The sequence below is a fragment of the Pagrus pagrus genome (genome assembly GCF_965226575.1).
Source record: "Pagrus pagrus genome assembly, chromosome: 2".
Taxonomy (NCBI): domain Eukaryota; kingdom Metazoa; phylum Chordata; class Actinopteri; order Spariformes; family Sparidae; genus Pagrus; species Pagrus pagrus.
Genome location: NC_140186.1, coordinates 6,974,558 through 7,002,507, shown reverse-complemented (window position 1 = coordinate 7,002,507; position 27,950 = coordinate 6,974,558). Strand labels below are relative to the sequence as shown.

The 27,950-nt window shown below is 41.8% G+C and overlaps 1 protein-coding gene across 2 annotated transcripts; it reads left to right on the top strand.

Annotated features, from left to right (window-relative positions):
- Window positions 1-174: 174 nt before the first annotated feature.
- ttyh3b (tweety family member 3b) lies at window positions 175-27,632 on the top strand. Of its 2 annotated transcripts, none has more exons than XM_084383727.1 (15): window positions 175-739; window positions 2,029-2,212; window positions 9,682-9,878; window positions 14,494-14,605; window positions 14,708-14,928; window positions 15,346-15,441; window positions 15,598-15,670; window positions 15,809-15,884; window positions 17,788-17,843; window positions 18,012-18,104; window positions 18,311-18,403; window positions 18,498-18,634; window positions 20,505-20,678; window positions 22,364-22,439; window positions 24,699-27,632. In XM_084383727.1, exons 2-15 carry the CDS (start codon window positions 2,087-2,089, stop codon window positions 24,831-24,833), a joined length of 1,665 nt encoding a protein of 554 aa, XP_084239853.1. In that variant the 5' UTR covers window positions 175-739; window positions 2,029-2,086; the 3' UTR covers window positions 24,834-27,632. The 2 variants fall into 2 exon arrangements, with proteins under 2 accessions (XP_084239853.1, XP_084239854.1); XM_084383728.1 differs by lacking the exon at window positions 175-739 and adding an exon at window positions 849-994.
- Window positions 27,633-27,950: the final 318 nt, after the last annotated feature.

Sequence of the window (27,950 nt, the reverse complement as noted above, 5' to 3'; positions counted from 1 at the left end):
CCTTTGCATTGTTTTTTCTGAGCCTCCACAAAACAAATAACCAAGTTCAAGGTTTGTAAGTTGCATGTACTAGCATTATTTCAACGCTAGGGGGTGGCCTCTGCGCCAAACACACACACACACACACACACACACACACACAGTCTCTCTCTCTCTCTCTCTCTCTCTCTCGCAGACACACACACACTTGCAGAGCTGGAGCTGCCGCAAAGCCCCGTCCTCCAGGGCTTTTTAAACACCGTGTTTGCTTCACGCTCCAACAATATCATCCAATTGAAGAGCCGCAGAGCTAAATGCACTGAACCGACGGTCATCGTGGGAACAGTGCCGAGGAGCACAAATGGTTTAGGAGAAAGACAACGACGGCATCGTGTGACAAAAAAAAAAACCCACCACCACCACCACCACCACCGAAAAAACAAGAAATTTACTGGGTTGCGGGTCAACGAGTTTAACCCTTAAACTGCCTCAGCGTTGTTGCTTTGCAAGGCAGTGAAAAACAACAAGGCGCCTCGGGGAAATGTGACCGTTAGTCCTTCTTATTTTTCAATGTGGTTGGGACCGCAGCCGACTCGGTCGTTGCGGCTTGCTCGGTACGGCCGCGTTGATGCAGCAGCGCACGGCTGTGGTGTTCAAATCCACCACCGGAGCTGGGAAGACAATAGGTGAAATATACGCCGGCCGGGACTCCCAAGACTGCGCTGAAAACGAGAGTCTGCATCCGCTTCGGCTTCACAAGGTAGGTTAAAACACCCCCCCCACCACCACCATCACGTCCACAGACACGAAGCCCCGAAGCCGCTTCTTGCCTTTTCTCCTCCTCGTTGCCTTGACGACTCCGCGAGACTGCGGTAGTTTTAACGGACAAAGCTGGTTAATGCTAGCTAATCCGCGGTGTTGCTAGCAATTTATTGACACAACGTTAGAGGAATAAATCACGCTTGCGGCTTGAATATATGAGGACACCGTCGATTGAGTTGACCTACATGTGTTGGTACAGTAAAGGCAGTATTTAAAGAAAGAGTCGTGTGTGTGTGTGTGTGTGTGTGTGTGTGTGTGTGTGCAGGGTTTGATATAACGGCCATTTCACCCTCCACAACACATTTCATCTCACGAAGTGTTTTGCCGTATGGGCGTAAATTGGGTGATTGTCAGCCATGCTATTGTCGAGCTGTAATTCATGTACAGTATGTTCAAATACAGTGTGACCTCTACCTTAAAATTTGCTTTTTAAAAATGTTTTTTAGTTCTAGTATTCCCTCATTTAATGCTTTAGGGAGGGAATCACAAGTGAGCTGTTTAATGGCACTAATATGTTATCATGATGCATGCACGTTACATTGCTTATTACAAGGCAGTAGCCCACAAAACACCAGCTACTGTGAAGGAAAACAGCCCTTAAATGACAGAAAATACCATATTTATCCAATTCACAATGACGGATGTAAGTAGTAATGTCATATTTCAGCTTTTTGCTGCCTTTTTAATTGCACACAGCGACATGTACAGGTGTGTCATTCATAGGTAAAGACATGCAAGGGACAGCTGACAGTCCATTGTGAAGGGCTCCTGCGTTAACAACTGCAGTCTTTTCAACCAATGCAAATCACTTTGAAAAAAACACATTACAATGTGAAATGTATATGTCGTTGTTATTAGACCAGTGTGCAACAGCAACAAAAAAGCAGAAGTGCCTGTGCAGTATTTTGTCATGTTGATGTTGATTGGCATGTTTTGTCTCGCCCCTGTTGGTGATTAATCACTCATAACTCATCATGTTGGCCTTATGATAATGTGAGTCACCAGTAATTACTCCACTTGGTAGAAGCAGGTTTTGAAGTCGTGGTGGTAAACAGTATTATCAGCACGAACTGTGGGTGCTGAACATTTGTCATACCTAATATGTTTGATAGATGGTCATCAGTGCCAGCTGTTTTCTAGCTCCGCATGTCATGACGGTCTTGTGAAATATGCTTAAAGACATTTCTGTTCCCTGTTAACTCACAACGGGGGTGCATTTCTCTACAGTGTCCGTGTGAGGAATCGGGTTAGAGTGAAGTGAGAACGGGCAGGTACCTGGATCAGGATGGCGGCTGTAGTGAACTACTCTCCACCTTGGTGGGTGAACCTGCTTCACCGAATGCCCCATTTCAACATGGAGTTCCAGCTTGTGAGCAGTGACTTCAGGCCAGAGGACTCTGAGTACCAGAAGGTAAGACAAGTATGGGGGAATAATTACCTCCCACTCAGAATTCATCATCCCCTTCATCGTGCAGCATCACCTTATCATCCCACCTCCTGCCACCTGCCCACACTGTAATTTCACAGCAGAGTGGCCAAATGGTGACTGAGGCTCTCCCGCAACCACAGAGTTGTGGATTCCCTCGTTGCGCCGATCAATGCTGAGAGAGAGAGAGAGAGAGAGAGAGAGAGAGAGAGATGTCCTTGAGTCATAAAACTGATCCCCTACCTTCGCCATCATTGATATGGATAATTGAGGTGCAATTAGTCAGGTGGTTTCCAACCCTGGAGGTTATGACCTGTATTATCAGCAGGGACTACAATATCAATCTGAGGAAGATTAATGGCACGATATTACAAGAAAGACAAAACATCTCTTCTACCCAAAAGAGTTTCACCTTTTAGGACATATGAAATGTGTGATGAGGGGTAACAAGAGGTCATTGCTTGCCTGGCTCTCCAACGCTCATGTGACAAAAAGCATGGGAAACAATTGTTTAGTTGTCAAAAGATAGAAAAATGATAGTCAACTATTCTGATAATAGATTGATTTTCTGGCTTCATTTTTTAAAATGAAAATAAAATGAATGAAAATACCTGGATTGCAGACTGAGCCAGCTAACTTTCGGTTTAGCTCCCGGCTAACCTGAATGGGGATAAAACAATTTAATTGTGCGGCTCTTCTAGACTTGCCAAATGTTATTGGACCAAATGGCTCAAATTATGAAAGTGAAATGAGTCATTTTGCGGTGGTTGTGATGCTCAAAATAATTTATCCACTGTTTTACAGATGCTACTTTCACAATGGGTCTATTGTTGTTTTCTTTTCTGTTATAACTGTTTCCGACGCATTCGTGACGTGAAACGTGATGTCAGTGGCGTACAACGTAATGCTTCAGAGAAATGGGCTGCCTTGCCTGTGGGAAGTGGGAATGGGGTCATTAGGCGATTTTTAAAAAAAAACCTGGGTAGACCCACTAATTTTGGTGGAAAAGCGGTATTACATCCGGAGAGCAATATTTGTAGGCCAGGGCATCTCTGCAGCACTACAGTTCTCAAATTATAATGCTGTTTGGTCACACATTTTTATCTTTATCAAAATTTGGATACTGCACTTAGCCATATTACAATTTTGATGATATTTCAATTAAAACCTACAGACCTATTTTCTGCTTTATTAGAATAATATTATTGACCAAGGCAGGAAAAACAGTCAGAATTACTTAAATGCATAAAATTAATTGTAGCTCTTCTGTGATAAGACACTGTTTGAGTTGGCAGCACCGCCTTTGAGAGCAGCTTGATCTCAAAGGGGGGGGCTTTGGCCCAGTTTTCCTGCATTTCATTTGAATCCTCAAACAAGGTGACTTTCAGGTCTCTGCACCAGAAAACACAGCCTGGCGAACCCACACAAAGCCCAGACACATCGTTTAGTATCCCACATTTCATGCGCTGCAGTCACCCCTCAATGTAGTTTGCTGACATGTTCGGGGAGAGGAGGGAGGGCGCGCAAGTTCAAGAGCTGAGCGTGGGAAGGCACCCACGGCCATGAACAAGGGAGGGAGTTGGGAACTGGAGAGAGAAGCAGGGAGAGAGGAGGAGGAGGAGTGAGAAAGATAAAAAGAGACTGATTGGAGGCAAGAGGAGAGAGAGAAGGCTCGATGAGCCATGGGAGGTGCTTCTAAATTGCCAAATAGCCACTTCCTGCGAGCTATTCAATGTTTAACTAAGGGCCTTTGTGTGTGTATGTGTCAATGTGTGTGACCACTGGAATTTTAAAGACCCTCTTTTTAGACTAATTACATCCTGACATATTTTAGCAGACGGGGCTGTTTCTATGTCACTGAGCATTCTGCACTATGATCATATGTTTGTTTGCACGTTAGTTATATGTACAGTAGTTGAGCATATCATGCTGTATGTATATATGTCACATGCAGCATATTCATTTTCTGTGTCAGTGCGTATTTAGCACTTAGTGTTGTTTGCCGAGGTGAGGTCACAGATCTCCCTCAGGGGTTGTGTGTGTTATTGTGTGTGTGAGAGAGTGAATATAGGGGTCCTATTCAGGGTGAAATCATTAATTCTGGCTAGACGGGGGGAGGGAGAGGGAGGGATAGAGGGTGAGAAGAACAAGAAGTAGGAGGCTGAATTGGATTAAAGGAGGGAGTTAGGAAGGGAGGGAGTAAGGAGGGAGGGATGGGGGAGAGAGTGGGAAGGGGAGGGCTGTAGTCTGTTGTGAAAGAATGCTCTCTTTCTTTCTTTCACTCTTTCACTGAAGCCCGTCTTTAGATTGGCTCAGTATATCTGTCTCAAAGGCTTTCATGCATCCACTCATCCAGCTGAGAAACACACACACACACACACACACACACACACACACACACACACACACACACACACACACACACAAACAAGGTCCTACACAGTGTCCTTTAGTGCACTGAGTCCGTCACCACGACACAACACACACACACTCACACTCTCCCACACAATGGAGAGAGATTCCTCTGTGTAGTGTTTTTCTTTCTGATGTGATTTGGCACAGGTTCATTTTGTATTCAGCTCTTGAACGCCGAAGCTGCTCCAAACTTTCTTCTCACACATTGTCACTCACTCACTCACTCACTGACTCACTCACTCTGCAGAAGTTTTAAATAAAGAAAACTTTTTAGCATTCATTCACAAGAGCAGTCGGTCTCTGATGACTTTGACTTTATTGGGGATGCTGACTTCGTGGCTTTCTACAAGAAAACTTTTATTTTTTTCCTGAGGAGCTGAAATTGGAGCTCTTATCCTGTGGTTCTGCAAGGCACTGGAGTGGCTTGTGTGTCTGTCTATGTATGTGTGTGTGTGCATGCGTTCGTGTGTTTGTATTATGGTAGAATCGCAGAGTCAGCTACCAGCCACAGTTTAACAGCTGCAGAACATTACAGAGGAATCATGTGACCTGCAATAACACACACATATATTCCCAGCTGTGGAAAGTAAGACTGTAATTGGTGTTTTGAATAGCATGCTACAGTTTGCACAGTGGAAGACATTATCTCATAGCATTTTGAAAAGGATTACAGTGGATCACTGATGACAAAAGTTGCCACTCTTGAATCTTTTTTGAGTTCAAAGATTAAAACACAAAGGCCGCTGTCCTGCCGTGAGTGTTTTGTCTGCTCTTTGACCCAGCAGCACAGGTGAGTATTAGCAGAATGAACCTGAGGTCAGTGAGCGCCTCAGGAAAGAAGTTGATAGGATAGTAAGAAACACTGCGCTATAGAGTAACACACAGGCAGGGAGAGTGCAAGGACAACTCACTGAAGTGGAAGTGATTGATCCTGTCAGCTCAAACAGACACACACACACATTCACAGGCGTGCACTTACACACTTAAATAGACACAGATTGAAAGTAGATCACTGTGCCTGGGCGTTTAACATTTAGCCCCTCCCCCAGCCTGCAAGCCGATCTCCAGTAGCAGTGATGTGCACACATGCACACGCACACACGCACACACATCCACAGCCAAGCTCACCATGCTTATTAGTAGCTAATTGATCCATGCTTAATCTGCTCCGATGGTTTGTCAGCCCAACAGTTAATCTAGCGGCCATCGTACACAGTGGGAGGAAAGTGAAGTGGCTGCAGAGACCCGGTACTCAATCAGATTATAAGTTTAACATTAAGATCATGTACAAGACATCAACAGTCCTGGATCAGTTGTTGTTACTTTATATGCACACAGTTAGTTAATCAAGTTATTCATTAAAATCATTTATTAAGTGATCTATCTAAGCAACTCCAGTACTTCTGGGGGTTGGGAGTGGTTGTCAGATTAAATACGAGCAATTTAAAGAAAAAGAAAAGGTTTCGATTAATAGACTTGAACTGTTTTATAACCCTGCAACCAAGAACTTTTTCAATTATAAATAAATCTTCTCATTATTTTCTCTATAATCAATTTACCTAAATATTATTCAATTCGCAACTTCGCTGAGTGCAAGATAGAATATCGCATGTGGTGCAATTTTTTGACAAAGGTAAATGTTTGACAAAACAGCATTATACTGTAGCGTTGTAGAAAACACAACAAATGTTGAATCATCATGATTGAAATGTTTTTGTTTTTCAGTGAAAATGAAAATTGTGATGTAAAAATAACAATTTCCCACTGATCATGAGCCATATTGCGCTTGTAATATCTGTCAAAATAACGCTAAAAAAAAAAAAAATAGAAATACAATTCCCCCCCCCCAATATAACCTATTGAATATCATATGACCAAAAAATGCTCCATATATGATCGAAAAGATTAATTGATTACCAAAATAGCTGCAACCCTGTTTTCTGTTGATTGACAAGATTGTTCAATTCACAATGACAATATTATACTTTATCATATCACTTTCCTCTATGTCACTCTATCTGTGTCGTCCCATTGTCCCTCTTGTAGCATCATTTATGATGGATGTATGTCATGAAAACATCCATCCCTCTAAAGCATGAGATTTCATTCTCATTTTGCAAAGGTTAATGCATCTTACTCTCTATGGTTTAAGCCCTAACGTTAATTCTAAAGGCACAAGAGATCAGACAATGCATCAGTGAGGCACAGTACGCCTTTACCATAGCGCAAGGTCTCTCGCACTAAGCCTACAGATAATAACACAGGATAATACCAGAGAGCAGGAATCTACAGAGCTTATCTCCCCCTCCTCTCCCATCAGGATCCTCTCATCCCATCCTCCACTCATCTTCTTTAACCTGTTGGGTAGGGGTGTGCCGTGTCATATTGTGCACCAAGGGCTATTTTTGATAACATATCGTGATAATATCACTATTCCAACTTGACGATGTGATGACATCATTACACCATTACACACAGCAACAACAAGCATGGCTGAAAGCGAAAGTAACATTGCTGCTGGCTCCATGGTGGAGGAGTAGTGCTAGTGATCGACCAACTTGTTTTATTCAAGGCCATTACCAATAGTTTGTAATAAAGGAGACTGATGGGCAATATTAATTAATCCGACAACAAACACACCGATACCTGTAATAGGAAAAATGCTAAATATCAGATTTGATGCCTGGCAGATAATTGATCCAATCTTTACTTACTTCCAAAATGGGGGGCAGCTTCAGTACTGTGGAAGTAGTTTGGTCATAAAAGCTCAGAAGTATAACAAGCCACAGTAATATGTAAGAAGCGCATGAAGAAGTCTTTGAAAAAGCAATCAGCTTATTTCCACTCATTCAGTCTTGCTTTACCAACTGCTTCCCATGAGAAAGCAATAATGTACTATTTCTCTCTGATTATTATGCAAGTTGTAACTGAAGTTGTAATGGGACAGAGCCACAGTCACTTTAGTGTGAATATTTTAAGTTAATTGTAATGCTTGTAATTCACAGCTCCTAGCTGTAGGCTTAGAGACTTGCTACAATAGAAGCACATTGATGCCTCAGGAGGGACTGAGATTTGTGGTTTGAACTGCTGTTCGAACATTAGCCCTCCTCTCTCCCTTCAGCTGTCACATTACACCACTGCAGGTCATATCCTATTATATTTCATATTCCATCGTATATGCTGTAGTGCTCTAGTGACCCACTAGCCTGGCCAGATTGGCTGCAGCCCTCCAGATTTGATACAGTGCCCTTTTTATGGCCTGGTTATACATCTGCCACAGTTCACTCTTTGCTTAGAGGAGCCGGCCTTATTAGGCTGCATTGTTCTTCAATGTGAAAAGAGATTTGTGCCATTGAAGAGAAGCTAGTGACAGCATATCAGCTGGTCTGTCTGAACAGTTATTTCTCTGATGTTTCTGTGTCTGAAGATTTTCCTTGGAAAAACAGCATACTGGGATAAGAAGGCGTCTTTCAGATAAGCAACTGATCACATTTTGCATTACCAATCCCAAATTCTTAGAGATATCAGTGTTTATGTTTTAGTTATGGCCAGCAAACCACTTGTGGTGAAGGTGTAGGTAGTTGCTTGATTGGTCTAGCACTTCAGTCTGTCATATCTCAACAGCTATATTGTACAAACATTCATGGTGTCTAGAGGATGCATTGTATTAACTTTGGTGATCTCTTTTTGTTTTGCATCACCCTGGCCTAAAATTGGTTTATGCCCAAATGAGGTGACCAGTTCAGCTCAATTTTTTCAAATATTAAAAAAACAATCAAAGATAAGAAGAAAATCAGAAAAATCTAAATTACTTTTTGTGGCAATGATATGTTTTTTTTCTGCTTTTCTATCCTCGTTATCATCTTGCTCAGATTTATCTTGAGGCCTCACTTCCAGGTTAGGAAACCACTGTTACAGCACATTGTGCCTTATGTTACCAAAATTCCATCCCTGATATATATTAAGAAACAAAAATCATCATAATTAATGCAATTTTCAATATGATGTCACTTTTGGCAAATATACACTACAATACACGTAAATATTAACAGTGGAGGTGCATGAATAGCTGCAGGGTGAGCAGGCTGGCTGGCAGTGAGGAAAAATTGAGGTCAGCACCAAAACAGCAGTTTAGAAGCCTGGGAAGCCAGGAAGTCTGTGAGGATCTCAGAGGTGGAGTCAGATTTTGTTATCATCCATGTAGGAGTCTCTAGATTCACATTGTTGCTGTTTCTATCCAAGCAGAGCTGTAAGAGAATTCCTTTGTCTATTGTAAGTAGTCTAGCAGGTGGAGATTTTGGTTTTCCAGAAACGTGCCTTCGTCTCTCCATGGTCCTGCAGCACAATGAGTTTTCCAGACAACCCAAGAGGGGAAAGGAAAACTAACCTTGCAGATAAAAAAAGATTTCAGCAGTTCCAGGCAAATTGCTTTAACAGCCCTCATCTCTGTCTTTATGCATTTATCCTTTTTAGTTCAGTCATCTTCTTTCACATCTTCTTCCTTTTCTCTCTCTCCAGCCTATCTCTTTTTTTTGTTCCAAATTTGCCCCCCCTCCACTCCTCCTTCTGTCTGCCCCCACCATCCCTTCCTTCTTTTACACTTCAAAGCTTTTAGAGGGTGTGTGATCTGTGTGGTGGGTCTCTGGCGCACACAGCTCCCCAACAGCATCGCTTCCGCTCACTCCATGGAGGTGTGCGTGTTTGATGGTGTGCAAATGTGTTTTTCATGGTATCCATCAAACGCCCATTTAACAGCCACTACTTTCTGGTATCGAATAGCTGAAGAAAGGATATACTGATTACGTATCTGCGCGTGTCTGTCTACACAGGAAAACTAAATCATGTGCTCTGTCTATGTATCTGGTTTCTGCTTATATCAGCTAATTAGCTTCCTGTGTATTTAGCCCACTTCCTAAATTGATACCTTCCCTGTGATAAGGACAACTCTGCACAGAATAAATCAAGCTCCGAGTTTGATAGGAAAAGTAGAACATACTGTATTAATAATTGTTGTTTTTCTCAATCTCTCTTCCCACCAGTCCATTTTGCTGCTTGGCGCTGTGGCGTTGCTGTGTCTGGGCCTGGACCTCCTCTTCCTCCTCTTCTATTCATTCTGGCTTTGCTGCCGGCGACGCAAGAGTGACGATTCCTCGCACTCCCACTCGCACTCCCAGCAGCCCAGCGCTGACTGCTGCTGCACCGCCTGGTGCGTCATCATTGCCACGCTCGTCTGCAGGTGAGAGGTTATCCACATGAGGGTGACACCTCAATACACTTAAAATAAAGTAATGTGTATTTGAAGGCTTTTAAGCACATTTCGCGGAACTAGTGGCGAGAAAAAATACAAACTGGACTGCCGATATACAAATCGTTGTTATGATAAAGCAACCTTTTTAGCCAATCTAGTAACTTCTAATCAAGAATATGTCTGATCAAAAGTTGCAAATGGCACTGGTGAAGAGGCCGGGGCAAAAAATAATGAGAAACCGCACTATAGGTGAAATCATAGAGACTACGGTGACAAGCTCAAAGGGCTTTCCCTTTCTTTTTCTGTTTCTCTTCTTATGTACTGATTTGCTTAGCTGAACAGCCAGATCAGAGTGATCTCGCTCACCGATGGGCTCTAGCTGACAATGGCCGACTAGTGCCAACCTCAACAACTAGAGCCATAGACTCAAGACACTGGCTGACAGCAGACCATTGGTCTGGTGTGTCAGGGCCCTAAAGACAACAACTTCAATGATCCCACGTTAAAATCCCCGAACTACATCTTTTGATATTGTTTTTATTGCAAGATCCCTAGCAGCAGAAATTAAAAACTGTGCGTTTAATTAATAGTTATCTTTCCATCCAGCTGTTGTCATGCAAAAACAAGAGAGGAAATGCTTTTAACTTTTTAGGGTTGGCTGAGTTTGAAAAGTTGTCATGATGAAAAAGAGAAGATGCTATCAGGACTGATGGAAACAGCCTTGATGTCTTTGTACCTGCTTCTGCTTCCTCTGCTGCAGACAGAGCATTCATTTGACTGTTAGGTGCTGAGTCCAGACAGGAGCCACTGTTGCATGTCACCCCTGTCTCTGTCACCATAGCAGCAGCTGATAAGAAGACTGCACTGTAAAGGTGGATTATGACAGACAGATTCATTCTTGTAAAGGAAAACATAAATGCCATCCTAGCTCGAAAGCAGCGATGAAATGCCACGTTATATCAGTTAATGGAGCTTAGGGATTATAAAAAGAAGTAGAGGGGAGGCCAGTTTATTGCGACGCTTTCACTCAACAGCAGACATATGTGCTGTACATTATGGCTCTGAATAACTGACTACATTATGTCCACTCAGTCTTGTTTAAGCAAGAACTCCCCTGTGGTGTAACTGGGAGCCGGCCAGGTGGTTGCACTCCACTGTTTGTGTTTATCTGACTCTGAAGGCTGTGTGCACACTCTGAGATCTTTCACCCATGTGACCCAGCAGCAAGGTAGAGTACATTTTGACCACAGATACCGAAGCTGTGTGGACTCTGCTCTTCTTGGCACACAAATGCGCACACAAACACGCAAACCAGGCCCCCTCATTTACTCTCTGAGCACTCCTCTACTTCCCCTCTCCAGACGTTTTCTACCACTCTTCCCCTTTTCTTCATCTCTGTTAGTCCCCCCTCCGTTATTTATTATTTCTCTCTGTTCGGCCTTCTCCCTGGCCTAGAAAGGTTGCCATGGAGACAGAAGCAGATTTGATGCAGAGACGAGAAATGAATTATACAGTCAGAGCGAGCTATGTCTGTGTCTGTGTGTGTTCGCGTGACTCAGTGCTGGAGAGTGTTTTTTGCTGGCTTTAATATTTCATGATTAGCTATAATATTTCTTATTGAATATTTGATATGGATCTGAGCGTGTGTGTGTGAGTGTGAGTGTGAGCGCTTGTGCGCGGGCGTGCTCCTGTGATTCTTTGTCCACAATTTAAGATGACATCATATTTTATTTTTGGCACGAAACCAACCACATGTGGACTTCCTCCATTTGTGTGCAGGTGCAGTGTCTTTAGATAGAAGCAGCTGCATCTTGTGTAGGCTGTTTACTATTGTGCTCTATTGTGTGGGGCTGATGATATGAGATGATTCATGGATTATTAATAAACTTTTTTGATTTAGTCAGCTATTGAGAAGAATCCAAAAACAATTGCTGGTGCCAGCTTCTCAAGAATAAACTGAATATTGTTGGGTGTACAATTGATGACCACAAACAAGTAATATTAAGATGTCACCTTGGGTTGTTGGAACTTATGATGGGCATTTTCTCTTTTTTCTGACATTTTACAGACAATGATTCATTTATTAATCTAAAAAAATAATTGAGATAATAATAAGATACCCTTAAAAAAAAAAATGTACCCAAGTGTGCTCTTAGTATTTTTCCTTTAAACTGAAAATAAGAGAGTTTGTTTTCAGTTTACATTATACATTATGTATGTTTTAATGAAACTGTAGTTTTTATTTACATTTTTTGCAACTATTTTTATCATTATCGGGGGATTATGCTGGACAGGGCAATCGTTACATGACATTTTCATATCATCCCATGCCTGATTCATACCGTGTATTTGCTGCCTTTTGTTTTTAACTGGGATGTCGATTCAAGCTGTTATCTTCCTGTATTTTGGCAACCAACAAAGATATTAAAAATAATTGAGGACACATCAATCCAATTTATTCTCTCCCAATACTGATTCTTATCCTTCAGCTCAGAATTGCTGCGGGATTCCAAATGCTCATCAGATACCAGTGCTCACTTTTCACCAAATTCAAAATCTATAAACCACACTGCTTGAGATTCATTGTCAGCATTTTAAAATAGGGTGACATGAGGCCAGGGATGCTGTTTACTCTGCGATTGGCTGTGACTCAATGAATTGAACTGACAGCTCTTATACTGAATTATTTCTCTGAAATGATAAAGAAACTAGTCATTAAGCGATAGTAATTAAGATTATGATTCGGGGACACCGGTGGCTACTTGTGGTGCAAGTAGGGAATTTGAATGCAACATGGGAATGCCAGTAATGATCAAAGTGCTGGCATGTTAATTAGAATCACTATTGGAGCCAATAGAGATTGGATTGGTGCATCCTTAAAAATAAGCATTAATATGCTGCCATAGTCTTATTGCTGATAATATTTTTCACAATTTTGTAGTGTGATGTCTGGATAGTGTTTCCTGTTTACATAGAAGAACAGTTTGTGTATTCAAGGAGCACTGTTAATACTCAGTATCAAATAAGACATGTCATTTGGCTGTACCACTAATTGGATGCATTTATGTTTGGACTGAGGTGAATCAGTTTGGTTTGGGCTTGAACTCACCATGCTCCCAGTTTTGACTGAATACAACATTTACTTTCTGAGCTCCAGTTGAGTGCCCATTTAGGTACTGCAAAGCATTTGTAGCGTTGGGATGTCAGTCCGTTTCAACTTGAAATGGACTGATGCAGAGACTAAAGCAGCGATCTATCTCTGCGAGTTAGCATCATCAAGAACAGGTTGCTGTTTCTCAAAATGATGTCTTCATTATGAATGTGTGTTTTTCTACTTGGGAGTCTTTTTTTATTAGAGCTAAGCTGGCCAGTGTTTGCTGTCAATTATTTGACTTTCATTTTTTTATGTCTCATATCCTAAGCTGTTGGTTAATTAAGTCATGAAATCCTCTGATGGGAGCAGCAGGTATTAAACCAGCAAAGAGCAGGACAGAGAAGAGGACTGGTGAAGGGGAATGGAGAGGAAGGAGTGGGAGAGAGAAGAGGATGAGTAAACATGGGTGGAGATATGATTTACTGTTAAACCCAAGATGACATGGAGGATGGAGGAAGATTGTGGGAGGCAGGGATGGGTGTGGAAATGGACCAATAAAAGAGAAGATATTTACAGTAACATACAAAGCACATTAATGTGCCCCCATGTCTGTATTCATCTTTATTCTGTCCCTATTGTAAAGCCTGTTTCCCCCTGTGTTTTTTTGTTTTATATCACAGGGACACCATAAAGCTCTGAAACACGCACACACACACTCACACAATGGTGTGCGTATGTGTAAACCCGCTGTAACATGGGGCTACTCAAGATCTAATGGGCTAGAATGAATTGTCTTAACAATGGCAATAAATTTCCCTCTACAATCTGCCCGGTGTTGGTGTGCAGACAGAGACATCATCAATACAAAGAGAGTAGTCATACACACACATGCACACATACTGTACACAAAGAGAACGGAGGGGGCAACAAGAGCTTCACAGGGTGAGGGTGAGGAGGGGCGATGTGGGGAAGTTAGATGTGATTAAGTAGAAAGTGTAAAGGAGATTTCTTTGGTAGTGGTGCTCGTGGTGGGTGAGGAGGGGTTCCTTGTGGTGTGAACACGGTTAAGGAGTACCAGGGTTTGGAAGAAAGGGTGTTGGGGCAAAGAACTTCAGATATTGTAGCCTGTGTCATGTGTGAATGTGGATGCAGAGCTGCAGAAGGATCATATTATGTGCGGTCTGGTGACCCAATTATTGTGTAGACTCTGTGCGTGTATGCGTGTCTGTGTGTGTGTGTGTGAATCATTCCTGGTAGTCCTGTGCTTGCCGGAGGCCCAAGGGTGACACCAAAGCAAGGAACATAGAGCTCATTGCCGCCTGTTGCTGGTTAACAGAGGAACTGCAGATTAAGTGTCTCTGCTGCAGTTTTGTTGTGTGTGTGTGCATGTATGACTGTGAGAAAACAACCTATTATTGAACTCATTCTTCCATATTGATTAATTTGGTGCCATCTGATGGTTGAATTAGTCATTGTATTAACACTTGGCACCTGTTTTCTGCCTGCTAGCGCTGGCATCGCTGTAGGATTCTACGGAAATGGGGAGTCGAGTGATGGAGCCAATCGTTTGGCGTACTCCCTCCGTCATGCCAACCGCACCGTATCTGGGGTGGAGAAACTGGTGAGTTAACCTGCTGTGCTGTCACACGTCTTTCTCACAATCCAATAAAAACAATAAGAAATGTGTCTCATGGCAATCCTGTGATATCCTGTGAATGTACAGGTGACAGACAGCGCCCTAGCCTTAAACCAGACAGTGGAGGAGAACCTGGTCCAGTTGGAGACCGCCTTCCAGGAGCAGACAGACTACATGTCCATCGTCCAAAAGCTGCAGGGACAGCTGGATGAACTGGTGAGGCTGATGGTGGACGTTCCCTTCTGGTCCAACACTGACATTTCCCTTGAGGACTTGGCCCGCAAGACGGAGGCTTTTGATTTTTACAGGTCGGTACCGACAAGTAATGGTATGAGTTTTGTGATGCAGGATTAAACTGAAATCTGATATGTTAAGAGGGAATAAACAAAGATATAATATTTTTTACATTATAGTACATATTGTGTTCTGCTTCTACTTGGTGATTATTCCCTTTAGAATGGCTTGAGGATGCAAGTTAAAACCATCAAAAGGAAAGAGTCGAGAACCAGCCATAGCAACAATACAACACTGAGGAGAAAGCTCAGAGTCCAAAAACTTTAACAAAAATGACTTAGTGATCTGTCCTTGACCTTGGTATATGTGGAATGTCCTACATGGTGTATATTTAAGGAATATTCAGCTCAATCCGCAAATAATTGGTGGCTGGTGTGTTTCTGTGCATCTGTTTTTATGAAACGATGTGGTACATTTGTATATATATACAGGTGGTTGGGGTACCTCAGCCTGCTGCTGTTTGATGTCCTCATTTGTCTTCTGGTGCTCTTCGGCCTGATACGCAACTCTAGAGGCACTCTGATTGGGTATGTTACCTGACATCATACACTAAAAGCTTGCTCCTATTGGACGATTAAAATCCTTTCTAGACTCTCAATCTTTGTCTGTTAAAACTGTGTTTTGCATGTCATGTTGGTGGGCTGAACCTGGACTTGAAAGACTTGTGTTTGTTTGTCCTTCAGAGTGTGTCTGCTGGGGGTTTTGACACTGATCATCAGCTGGGGGTCTCTCGGCTTGGAACTGGCTGTCGCTGCTGTAAGTGTAACCATGGCAACATTGCGAGCTCTCTGGCTCTGCAATGATGTAATCTCCTTTTTCCTGCTGCTCGAGCGAGTGTGTTCAGCGTGGATGTTACTGTAGCCTGATGTGTCATGTGTGCTTTCCCTCCTACAGTCAGCCAGCGACTTCTGCGTTTCCCCGGATACCTACGTCACCAGGGTAACCAAGGAAAATGCCGTTATCAACCAAGGTATGCAGAGAAGAAATGACAGAAACAGTGATCTGGTGGCAGCCTTTTTTAAGGGTTTTGTTCGAGTAAAATGTGTTCACAGACCTTCTCGGTGTGTGAATTTATGAAAACAAAGCAGTACCTACATGCAAACACACATGGTAATTAAGTACATTTGTTGTGAACAGTTCATTCAAAGACTAATGCTTCCTTCTCAGATTGTTTTATTTGAACATTCGAACGAGGCCTAAAGAGATTAACCAATCCAGTCCCTTACAAGAAAAAAGCAGAGATTCTGTGTACCATTCCCATTTTTACATCTGCTCAAATTTGTGACAACTTGATGATGAGTTTATACCCCCTTTCACACTGGACATAAACCCAGTAACACCCACTCACATTTGGATTTTTGCATTCAGTGGGAAAAGGATACAATTAGCATTAATTTCTGGGTCAAATGACTCTGCAGAAGTCTTTGGTATATATCTGCTATAGCTTCAATCAGCAGAGACAGAGACATGACATGAGTGGATATGCTAATTTTTGCCCCTTGCGTGTTGAAGTTCTGGACACTTAAAAGCATCTCCATCTGTCTCTGTTCAAGCAGCACTCGAACATCCTTCAGCCGGCGTTGTGTTTGAAAGAGAGACTGAAGTAAAAGATGGTAAAGAGTAACCACCGTAACATTTTCACTTGCATCAGCCTCTGAAATAAATAATGTGCCTAATTCAGAATGTTATCAAGACTTTTTAAAACAAGTTTCAACATCTTCTGGTTTTAGTGGGTTGACCTGCATTTAAAAATCCTGCACATACATGCAGATTTTGGTATTGAAAAGTTATTGGACTGTCCACCGCCATTGAAGACAGCAGATTTTATAATGAATGATGGATTATTAGTATTAATAAGAGCTGGGTGCTATGACCTTAAAATCGTATTCTGATATTTTTAGGCAATAAAGACAATATATAATTTATGATTTTGAAATCTCCTCTAAAGCACCTCATAAATACTAGAACTGGACGGTAAAATCAAATATCACAACATGTTTGACTAAAAGCCTTGATATCCAGGAAAAGACAACACTTGAGTCATATCGCGATATAATGATTTCCAAAAATGATAAACTGTCACATATCACAATAACGATAAAATAACGATGTATTGCCCAGCCCTTGTTTTAATTATATTTGTGGGAAATTGAAGAAGGAAGGAATATGAGATGTTTGGTCAATGGGCTGCTTGGAGGCAGATACTCTAGGTTGACAAACAAGCAGAAACATCTTGAACAGACTCAAGTTTCCACACTGACAGTTGAATCTCACCCTGACATGTTGCTGCTATTTTAAGAACCAAGTGTGTGCGCTTTATGTGTGTATGAGTGTGTATCCAAGGGGATTGTGTTTGACTGACACTCTGGTATCTAAAAGCTCTTACTCTCTCTCTGCTGACTGCAATGCATCAGCAGTCCTGCTCCCACCCCGCTCACGCTTCCTCCTGCCCGTCCCAGATGCAAAAAAAAAAAAATCTGAGCACATTTTTGCTTTTTCACTTAGGATCATTATCTGATTTGTTCTCTCTCTTCATCCTTTTATATCCCTCTTTACCTCTCAATTGCTCCCTTTCTTCCTCTCCCTCCCTCACTTCCCTCTCTTCACTCATCTAATGAGTTCTGTTGTCTGTCAGTTGTTTCCGCTCTGTAGAGCACAGATGTTGCCTCTACACACACACACACACACACACACACACACACACAAAGAATTACACCAGATTAATACTGCAAACATGTCTCTGTAGAGAGACACTGGGCTTAGAAAGTCTTGATACACACAGCAACAGTGTTTTCCTTTCCTTTTGTTAAACTATAGATTTTACATTCATGTATTATCATTCTATTGATATGTATTTATTGGTACATTCCCAGATATCCTGCAGTATTACCTGAGGTGCAGCTCTGGCCAAATAAACCCCTTCCAGCAGGTAACTTCGCCTTGCTTTGCCCTTGATTTTTGCTTTTTATATAATACATTTCTCTTTGGTTCTGATATTTACATGCTCAAACCTGTAAATCAGTTCAATAACTAAAAGATCTATTTGTGTGTGGGTGTTTTTGTTTGTGTCTCTTGTGTCTCTCTGCATGTTTTGTAGAGGCTGTCAGGGAGTCACAAAGCATTGGTGGAGATGCAGGATGATGTGGCAGAGCTACTGAGATCAGCAACACGTGATTATGCCAACACCAAGGTTTGTGTGCTTGTGTGTGCAATGATCTGTAGGGTCTTTATTTTCGCGGATGAGTGGATTTGCATTAGTGGGAGCGTGATGAAAGCGGCAGTTATAGGAGCGCGAGTGCACACGTGTTTACCTGGCATGTGTGTGTGTGTGTTTGTGTGTTTGTGGAAGCACATGAAGGTGGTTATCTATGTGTGACATTTGCTTCCTGTGTGCAGGGGAGTCTCGAGCAAATCCAGTCCGTGCTGAATTCCACTGAGGTTGGTCTTCACCAGCTGACTGCTCTGGTCGACTGTCGCAGCCTACACATGGTGAGTCACTTTCTGTGTTGTGTTAAGAGGAGAAAAATCATAAATCCGAGACATTCTTAACAGCTGGCCCTCTCTCCTCTTTCTCTCCACGTAGGACTACGTTCAGGCATTGACTGGGCTGTGTTATGACGGGGTGGAGGGTCTCATCTACCTGGTTCTCTTCTCCTTTGTCACTGCCCTCATGTTCTCCTCCATTGTGTGCAGCGTGCCACATACCTGGCCGGGCAAGAGGTAACACACACACACACACACATACACATGCACACACACAGTCTCTCTCACAAACACACCCAAGACCCGGATAAGCCTTGAAATTCCTACATCTATCTCTGTAGTTAATTTGTACACTAACAGCTAACATGTTACTAGTTCTAACAACTTAATTGTCTAACTAAATTCATCTTATGACTTGAAAACAGTGGAAAGACCCATAACGGATCTTCTCGGTGCCCATGCATGTCATTCTTTAAGTGTATCTGCCTCCCGAGCTGTTGTATCCTACGTCTTCCTGCCTGTCTTTGCATCCATCCAGTTTTTTCTGCGAGTTTTGTTTATCTTATTGTTTGCCGTTAGCACTGCCAGTCTGGCTGATTGTTTGTTTCTGTTTGTACATTTCTCTCATTTTCTTTTCTCCTCTGTGGACTTGGAGCACCAACGTTGTGTTAGATTGTGGATCACCACATTTTTTTTCTGTGCCCCACTTCCTCCTTCTGTTCCGTCCCTTCCTCCTCTCTCCCTGTCCTGATTTGGAAATGCTTTGGGCTTCAGCGAATGACAGTGGATATTAAGGATATAATGACCCTATTGTCCAGTAAACGGCCCATTCAAGTAGCAATTCAAACAACCAAATCATTATTTGGTAAAGTCAGCTCTAGACTATACAAACAGTGACCGGTTTCACTCTTGAATTATGAAACACAGCTATTATGCTTGTTTGTTGGGTGAGAATGACCAAACATGCTAAAGTATGGCCCAGCAGGTATTAAACAATAAACCATAATGTCTCTGAATTAAGCAAGAACAGCTTCTCATGAGGTTGGTTGCTTATTAAGGCTGACTTTGCTGCAACTGCTGAGTCTGTTTGATGGCCTGCACAGCTTAGCTCCTTTTTGGTTGCCTGATTGAAACATCTCCATCTGGTGGCCAGTCAATGGAGTAACTTCTTTTGTGCCTTTTGTCTCTGTTAACATAGGGCTCGGCCAAAATGTTCTTCATTCAGCTTCCTTCTTCTTTGAAACATCACCAGTTTGATGGGACATTTTAGTACGTGGACAGCTGCTGTAGACTTCCCAAAAAAGAACAAAGAAGAAAAAAATAGTCTTAATTATAGGGTCTACATATGCACATGTACATGTACTCTGTGGTTGGCTCAGACATCTTAGAAGCCAGTACATTTCTGTAGCCAGAGATCCAACTTCCAAATCAGCACATATCTTATTTGATGCCTCATTCTGTTACGTTGCTGGCCGTTTTTACATTTTTGACCATTTTATGTCTGAAAATGGTTTGCCCAAACCAGCCATATTATCTCCTTTTTTCCTGATGTTTTTGCTTTAAGTTTCATGGAGCACTCAGTGATGCATGAATTACTTAAAAGAAAAATTATTTTTATTTTATTTTATTCTGTTTGGACAATTTGAAATGGACAGTAATTATCAGGAGTGATGGCTGCATGAAAACAATGACTGCATGTTTCTACGTATAAAGAGAACTTTGAGAATATTGAAGAGTCTACTATCTTCATACAGTTTATTATTATGTAACCACACACAACAACAAAAACAGCTTCATGGCTCCACTTTGGGCTGTTCAGTAATGTTAGAGACTTGTACTGTACTTGTAGTGGACTTGTTTTGTAGATGAATGCTGCCCATGTTCCTTTTCTTCTTGCTCAGCTGCTTTGGGGCTGAAGGCATGGCCTTACCCAGTCTTTTGTATCAGGGGACTCCACATAGTACAAGTACACCTTCCCCTCTCCTAACCCACTCTTCAACCACTTGTTTACACTCTGTTGTCTCTCTCGGATCTCCCTCCCCTCTACCTTTTCCCCTCCTATCCATCATGCCCTCTCGTGCCCTGCCCTTACCCTGACCAATTGAAGGACGGATGAGGAAGACGGAGAGGACGAGTCGGGCGCCTCACGGGGCGGTGTGCACGATAACCTGTACCGCGTTCACATGCCCAGTCTCTACAGCTGTGGCTCCAGCTACGGTAGCGAAGCTAGCCTGCCCGCTACAGCCCACACTGTCAGCAATGCCCCCGTCACTGAATACATGTGAGTTAGCACCCACCGCTAGCTAGAGGCTAGCAGGATCAATACACTGCCTGCCATAGGTAGCTGATGCTTGCCCCCGTGACCGAGACTAGCAGCATAGCAACGCTCACTGCCTGCGACAAAATAAGTTTGAATAGCTAGGTTTTATTTGCTATGTATGGCTCGCATGTCCTTTGTGACACACTGTCAGCAATGTTTGTCACTCAGTGAGTTAGAACCCTTCACTAGCTTTCCCTTTGGTGCTGAAAGAAATTTGGCTGCCTGCTGTATCAGCCAGCCTGCCTGTATCAGTCCACACTGTACCTTGTTAAAGGAGAATTCAGGTCTGCACTCGCCATAGCATAAGTGAAAAATTTGCTACAGTTTGCCACAGGACTGCTTGCTTTGAATACACCAACAAAGAACAGAAGAGTTATTGATGAGCATATCTAACTCTAGTCTGCCACTGCTTGCTACTATTTTAGCTGTGAGCTAATTGAGTACTATATGTTGTTTGCTGCTAAGGAGCAAACTAACTCTGCAGCAAGAGGTAATAATTGACAGTACCTTTATTCTGAAAATCATTTTGACTTTTTTGGGCCTTTAACGACCCGTGTTTTTCATGTTTTGGGCCATTAACAAATCCCTGTAGAGTAATTTCTTCTTGTATTTGTTGCAAGAAAGTCAGTTCTTTGGTCCAGACCATAATAGTATGAGACTTAGCACGTGCCTGAGATAAGCACTCCTTTACAATTAATATTTGCTCATATTTGCTTGGTAGTCAAAGTTAAGCTGACATTGCATGATTTTACCATTGTAAGCAAATATTTTTCATCTTGTCTCTAACAATTTACAGTTGACCTACGTATACTTTGGAAAATGGCTTGGCATTAATATAAACTAAAGATAGATAATGGACCAAAACATAGAAAAAACACATATTCATCCTTTAAGTATAAAGATCTTATATTTTATTTTATACTGAAACTGAGTTTTAAATACGGACAAATGATTCATGTGTTTTGTTTTAATCAAGCTACTTGGAAAAATACATTTGACGAGTTTAAAAACTTTATTGTTTCCTTGTGGGAACTATGGTGTTCTCCCATAGATAACTCCTTCCATTAATACCATAAGTTGAACCACATCCCTTCAGTTTTTTTTAGAGATTTATAACATCTACCTAAGTTTTGTCTGACTGTTAACATCAGTGATCATAAGTGATTGTAGATGAAACACTAGTGATTAAGGAAATAGCTTTTATTTGGCTTCCTTTTAAATTGTGCTTGCTTAAGGTACATTTGAAGCTTAAAAAAATATATATTTTATGTTTAAAATACTTTAATACTTTATACTACTTTAACTATTTTAATCCTTAGATAGTTGAAATGTTGCTCTACAAATTACAAATATATACTTTTCAGAAATATGTGTCTATGGCACTGATAAAAGTGCTATTTTACTGAGCCATTGTCCCTTTATGGGACTAAATATTTGTCTTTTGTGCATTGTTAAGAAAGAATGTTAACTATTTTGGACTGAGGCAGAGGTGTTTAACCCCTGGCTATATGGTACCACCAAGCTTAAGTTCCTGAGGCTGTTTGTCAGAGAGTCATGTAGTCGTAATCATGGGCAGACCACAGATCAACAACTGAGCACCAGTGGCAGGGTGACCACATGCAGTAACCTCTTATTCTATAATGCAGGAGCCAGAACGCAAACTTTCAGAACCCTCGGTGTGAGAACACCCCCCTGATTGGCAGGGAGTCCCCTCCACCCTCTGTAAGTGCACACTTTCTAGAACACACTCTCCCTCCACTATCTTCCAATACCCACAGTGCAGCTGGGAAATATTCAAAACCGCAGAACCCACAGAGGTGACATTTTATCATTTCAGACATGATGAAGGAAGCACGGTGTGGATAAATGCACTTGCATCTTATGTCTGATGCTTTCAAAGCATGCTAGTGTGGATATTGGAAGGTAGTCCCCTATCCCTACACCACTGCAAGTGTACTCTGTGCTCAAACTAGACCGTGATCATGGATCGTCTTTATGAAGGTCATTTTGGCAGCCTGGGATAACTGGAAGTTTGAAAATAAGCCTGTTGTTGGTAGGATTTGCACTTGCATCAAAAGAGAGGCTTGTCTCTTTTGATAAGTGTAATTGTTGGGTCATGTTGGACACAAAGTTGTCCTCTATTTCTGATGTAAAAAGTCTGGTTGGTTTCACTGTGGCTGTGAGGAGACCACCTAACAACAGATGACCAGCTCAGAGACATTACTGAGAGAACCTCTTGGCTTTTCTTTTTTTTAAATATTCAAACAGTAGTGCATCAAGCTTTATTTTAAACATCAAAAGACATCATTCTGCCAGTCTTGCAGATGTCTGAATTGCACCTCTTGTTTTAAGTATTTGCCACAGACAGGTTGACTATTCTGGCTTTGACAAGGTGCTGCTGGGCCTGTAGCTGTGGAAGTTGTTCCATGTCAACTGTATATATTTGGGGCTGAACCAACAAATCTAGTATTATTACTTTTGAGTACCTTTAAGGAGACACTCTTTGCTCCGTACCCTGACAGTTCTGCCCCTGAGTAGCCCACACCTCTAAAGTTCCTGCCCCCCCTCCCCGTTCCCACAGTGTGTCTATGTGTGCATTTTCTTGTCGAGGTGTATGTGTCCTCTGTTTCTGTGCCCCCTCACCCTTCACCATTAAACAGTCACAGGAGCACATATTTCCCACCTCCACTGTTGAAACTGTAGCAGCCACCAAAATGGCCACGATTCATCATTCTTAGGCAGGGCTGTCGACTGGGGCCGCCATCCTGTGCCTGAGCGCTCACCTGTCATCAGCGTCTGCAGTGATGAGGAAAACCAGAGAACCTCGGACAGTAACTAGCTAGCTGCTCACAAGAGACCACTAACTCATACCAGGCTAACCTACTACATCAGAACTAGAGCACTAACTACAAACCACTGACAAAATGGACCACATCTGCTAATTTCCAATAACATCATCCAGACCTAATCTGTTATGTAATGAATGACTGTTGTAATCAAAACCCCGGCTGTCCAAATGACTGGTGAAAGTATTTCTGCTGTACCTGTGTGTGTTTGTTGGTTGAACATGTCATCACCCTATCTATCTATCTATCTATCTATCTATCTATCTATCTATCTATTTATCACGGCTGGGCAATATATGACTTTAAAAAGAATAATTACACTGAATGAGTAGTGAATGGCTACCAGATGAACTGATTAACAAAAGATCCACAAGGCCTGATATGCGCTTATTCACACGATATTATGTGTATTATTAAAGGGGCTCTATGCACATTTTTTAAAAGCATTTTTTCATGTATTAATCACTTTTTTATTGGCTATTTCTGAGTGGATTGTAACATGACCTGTAAAATTAGACCTTCCCCCGTTTCTCTAGGTTGCCTATACAAGCCTGAGGACGATTTGTTTAAGTTGTTTAATGTTGCTGGACTGTGAATGTCTTTATGAAGGACTTGGTTGGGTTTTTCTACGAGACAGTACAAAGGATGTGACTTTATGCACGTTCTCGAGTGCCTCGTCTCAAGGTCGAGCACAACACAGAAGTTCCACACAGCCCTTTCAAGTTTCAAGTATATCGCAACACCCCTAATTAAGATACATATCGTGTATTGCGATATAGCCTAAAAGTATTGCAGTATTTTTTTAAGGCCATATTGCCCAGCCCTTCTATCATCTATCTGTCTACCTGTAATATGTCACTTACAACCATTCATATTTCCTGATCTAATGTATGTTTTTTCTTAAACTGTGAGACTGTTTCTACATTACTTTCATTCTTTAGTGTAAACAAGACTTGATCATAATCCATACATGTTTTCCTCTCCTTGTCTTATTGTCTATTTCCCCCCTTTTCCCTTCTGCTTCTAAATGTTTCCCATTTCTTTCCCACCATATTTGCCTCGGTCACCCACCACTCTTCACTGTCTCTTTACACCCTCTTCCGTCCTTATTCCTCACTGTCCTCCATCTCTCCAGTACACCTCAAGTATGAGAGCAAAGTACCTGGCCACCAACCGACCGGACCAGAACCGACGCTCCGTTCCTAACGACCAACTGGACCCATCTAGCCGGCCTCACCCCACTGCCCGACCACAGTCTTCAGTCCACTAGAGACCAGATCCGCACCAGTCCACCCAAATACTGCCTGACTCCAGTTCTCACAGCCAATGACAAGATTAGTGCTCAGCAGAGCTCAACCAAACCTAAGGGTTTCAAAGCACCAACAGGACCCCAGTTTGTCTCGGTCCACAGAATTTCACCTCCCGGTTCACCAGAAACAACACAGCAAGCCTGGACTCATCAACCAAGCACCTCAGCAAAGGACTGCACTTTGAAGGTCAACCTCGACTTCTCACCCACATTTATCCAAAAATTAAAAAAAGTTCTCTTCCTCTGCTCGTTCCACCACTGCTGTGATGGATCCGCACACATACCCACAATGCACAGCAATTAAAGCGCCTTGGCTCCGTCACCAGTTTCTTCTTCTACTCTTCAGTGCTCACCTCCTCCACTGGGGTCCGTACACTGCCCTCCAGTGGAGACAGCTAACCACTCAAACCCCTGACACTTAAACATTCAGACCACACACAACACAGACAAGTGCTCACACACATGCAAACACACACACTGTACAGAGCTGTAAATAGTAAACGTGTGCTTTACTCTGATTTCATGAAAAGTAGACTGTTGAATCATTACTGGTAAATGTGGTGTGCTGCGTGTTTATCATGGAAATCTTTGCTGTATCTCTCCTACAAACATACACATCTGTATAAATAATAAGCCAGTGAATCAGAAAGCCATGTTTAGATAGAAACAGTACCAACACATCCACATTCTCTTTATCTTAACATTGTTGTCTAACTAAGACTTGAATCGTGAGCTTGAAAACTGTGTCTCTCTCCATATTTGTTTACGTGCACATACAGTACACGCGCCGATTAATGCATTTTGAATATGAGCCAGGAACCTTGTTGTGGAATAACTGTTTTTGAATTTTGGGGAATTGGAGGGAGAGACACGGGACATAAGAAGGCTCAACTTGTGCCAAAAAACTCTGAATAATGAGGGATGCCTGATTCTGTCCTCCTACTGCCTCCGGACGCCTCAAAAAAGGAGGGGGAAAAAAACTTCACGTGGAATGTTTTCCCTCCGACTGTAAATAACAAGGGAACGGGAAAGACACTTGAAATGGAGACTCACTGAAAATTGCATTTACAAGGTGCTATGTATGCCAGTCAAGATCCCAGAAGACGATCAGGACTGAGGAGGGACGGGAAAAGTTTTTATTATTTTTTTGTTTTGTTTTCATTCAGGGAATATAAAAAAGTGGTAAAAATAAAACAACTTTCCATCATTGACGAATGGAAGTCCCGAAATCTGAAAAAAAAAACAACCATTTCCCTGGTAAATAACGTTACATAAAAGTGTTTAAAAACGAGGAAAGTGGGCGGTTTTTGTTTGTTTTTTTTATCATAAGCTGGAATTCGGGATGTGATACTGTGACCAACTGTAGTATTCTGTTTCTTCTTCTATCTTCCTGTGCTTTTATTTTGTTAACTGGTGACCTTGGATCGACCCTTAGCCACCAGCAGTCTTCAGATTTCTTTATTTTATTTTTATTTTTTTACCCAGAAGCACAAATTCTCTTCAAGGTGACTTTGCGAGATGGAGAAGTAAACCTGCCCTGGACACTGCCAGTGGTGTTTCCTCCCGCTCTAAAACTCTGTACAGTGTATAAAAACTGTATTCGTGAACCCGTGTGTGTGACATCACTGCAGCGTGATTGGCTATTGCTCTATCTCGGTGTTACTGTGTGTAAGTACAGTGATCGGTGTGTCTGACTGGCAGCAAGCAAAGGGGCCAGCCTATCTAGCCTGAGTCATTTCCACACAGACGCCACGCATGCCCTCATACACACACGTTAACACACACATACACACACACATTGAAACACACACACACACACACATGCTGTACAGACATTCAGTACTTCTTATAATCCATCCTTCTCTCCCTACTTTGCCCTGTTTACATTCCTCTGTAGAGCTGTAGTAACCACGTGCCCTCCCACAGCTGTGACACTCATAACCATTTGCATTATGGGTGATGTAGTAGGTAGAAACCTGGAATCTAGCGATTAGCCGAGTGAGCAGAGCCCTAACATTCAAACACCTTTCAACCACCATTCCTGTACAGCATTTTAATATGTTATTATTAATCAATGACCACTTCTCGTATTAGCGAGACAATCTTACATGTGTGATTTTACTAGAAAGAAAAATGTCCATGTTATGGTAACAATGCTACCTATGGTCTAGTACTTTGCAGTGTTTTTTGCACCATCGATGCAAATGATGTTAAGATCCGTGCGACTAGTCACTGATTAATGGCCTTTCATAATGTTTTTAAACTCTTACAACACTCTTCATATCACAACATGTTCTTTTTTATTTTTCTCTGTCTTGTAAAAATCAAACTTAAAGATAAAATAATAGCTAGCTGTTTTGTAGGAGAATAAAGGCAAGAGCAGCGTTTTTCCTCTCTTATTAATGGTGAATGACTCTCTGTCTTGCAATGTTTTAATAAAACTATTCCAGTGTCCTCTGCACACCTGACGTAAAGTTATATTTGAATTCCTGTGCAATGCTTTCTGGGATTTTAACCAATCGGATACAGTGTGTCTCGCTCACGTTAAAGAGTCAGTATTGTTTGTGTGTATGTGCGGCATTTACAGGACTTCAAATACACCTCTGTACAGATGTGACAGACAATGTTTTCTATGGCTGTTTTTATTTTCTGATGGTTTAACTAAGATATTAATGATGTACATGTCAAAACTGTGGTAATGATATCATTCAGCCTGGAATAAATGTTTTAAAAAAAAGAAATTAAAGCAACTTTAACGTACTGATGAAGACTGGGGGTTCTTTTTTCATGTGAATGAATGAAACAAATGGAGCAATGTGTCTGTTTCATAATATTTTCCTTGACGTAACTGGCAATGTCTTATCAGGGCTTAGTGCACGTAAATGTTTTAACGGATACACACTTTATGTCTGCACTGTCACTTCATAGATCATGAAGCAATAACTGAATCTGTCAGAGCTTCAACATCTCAGCTCTGAGAAACTGTAAAACAAAATAAATGCTTTCTGGTAAACGTACTCAAATCCATTACTTAAGTAGAAAGATATCCTAATTAATATAAAGTACAGTGTTGAATAA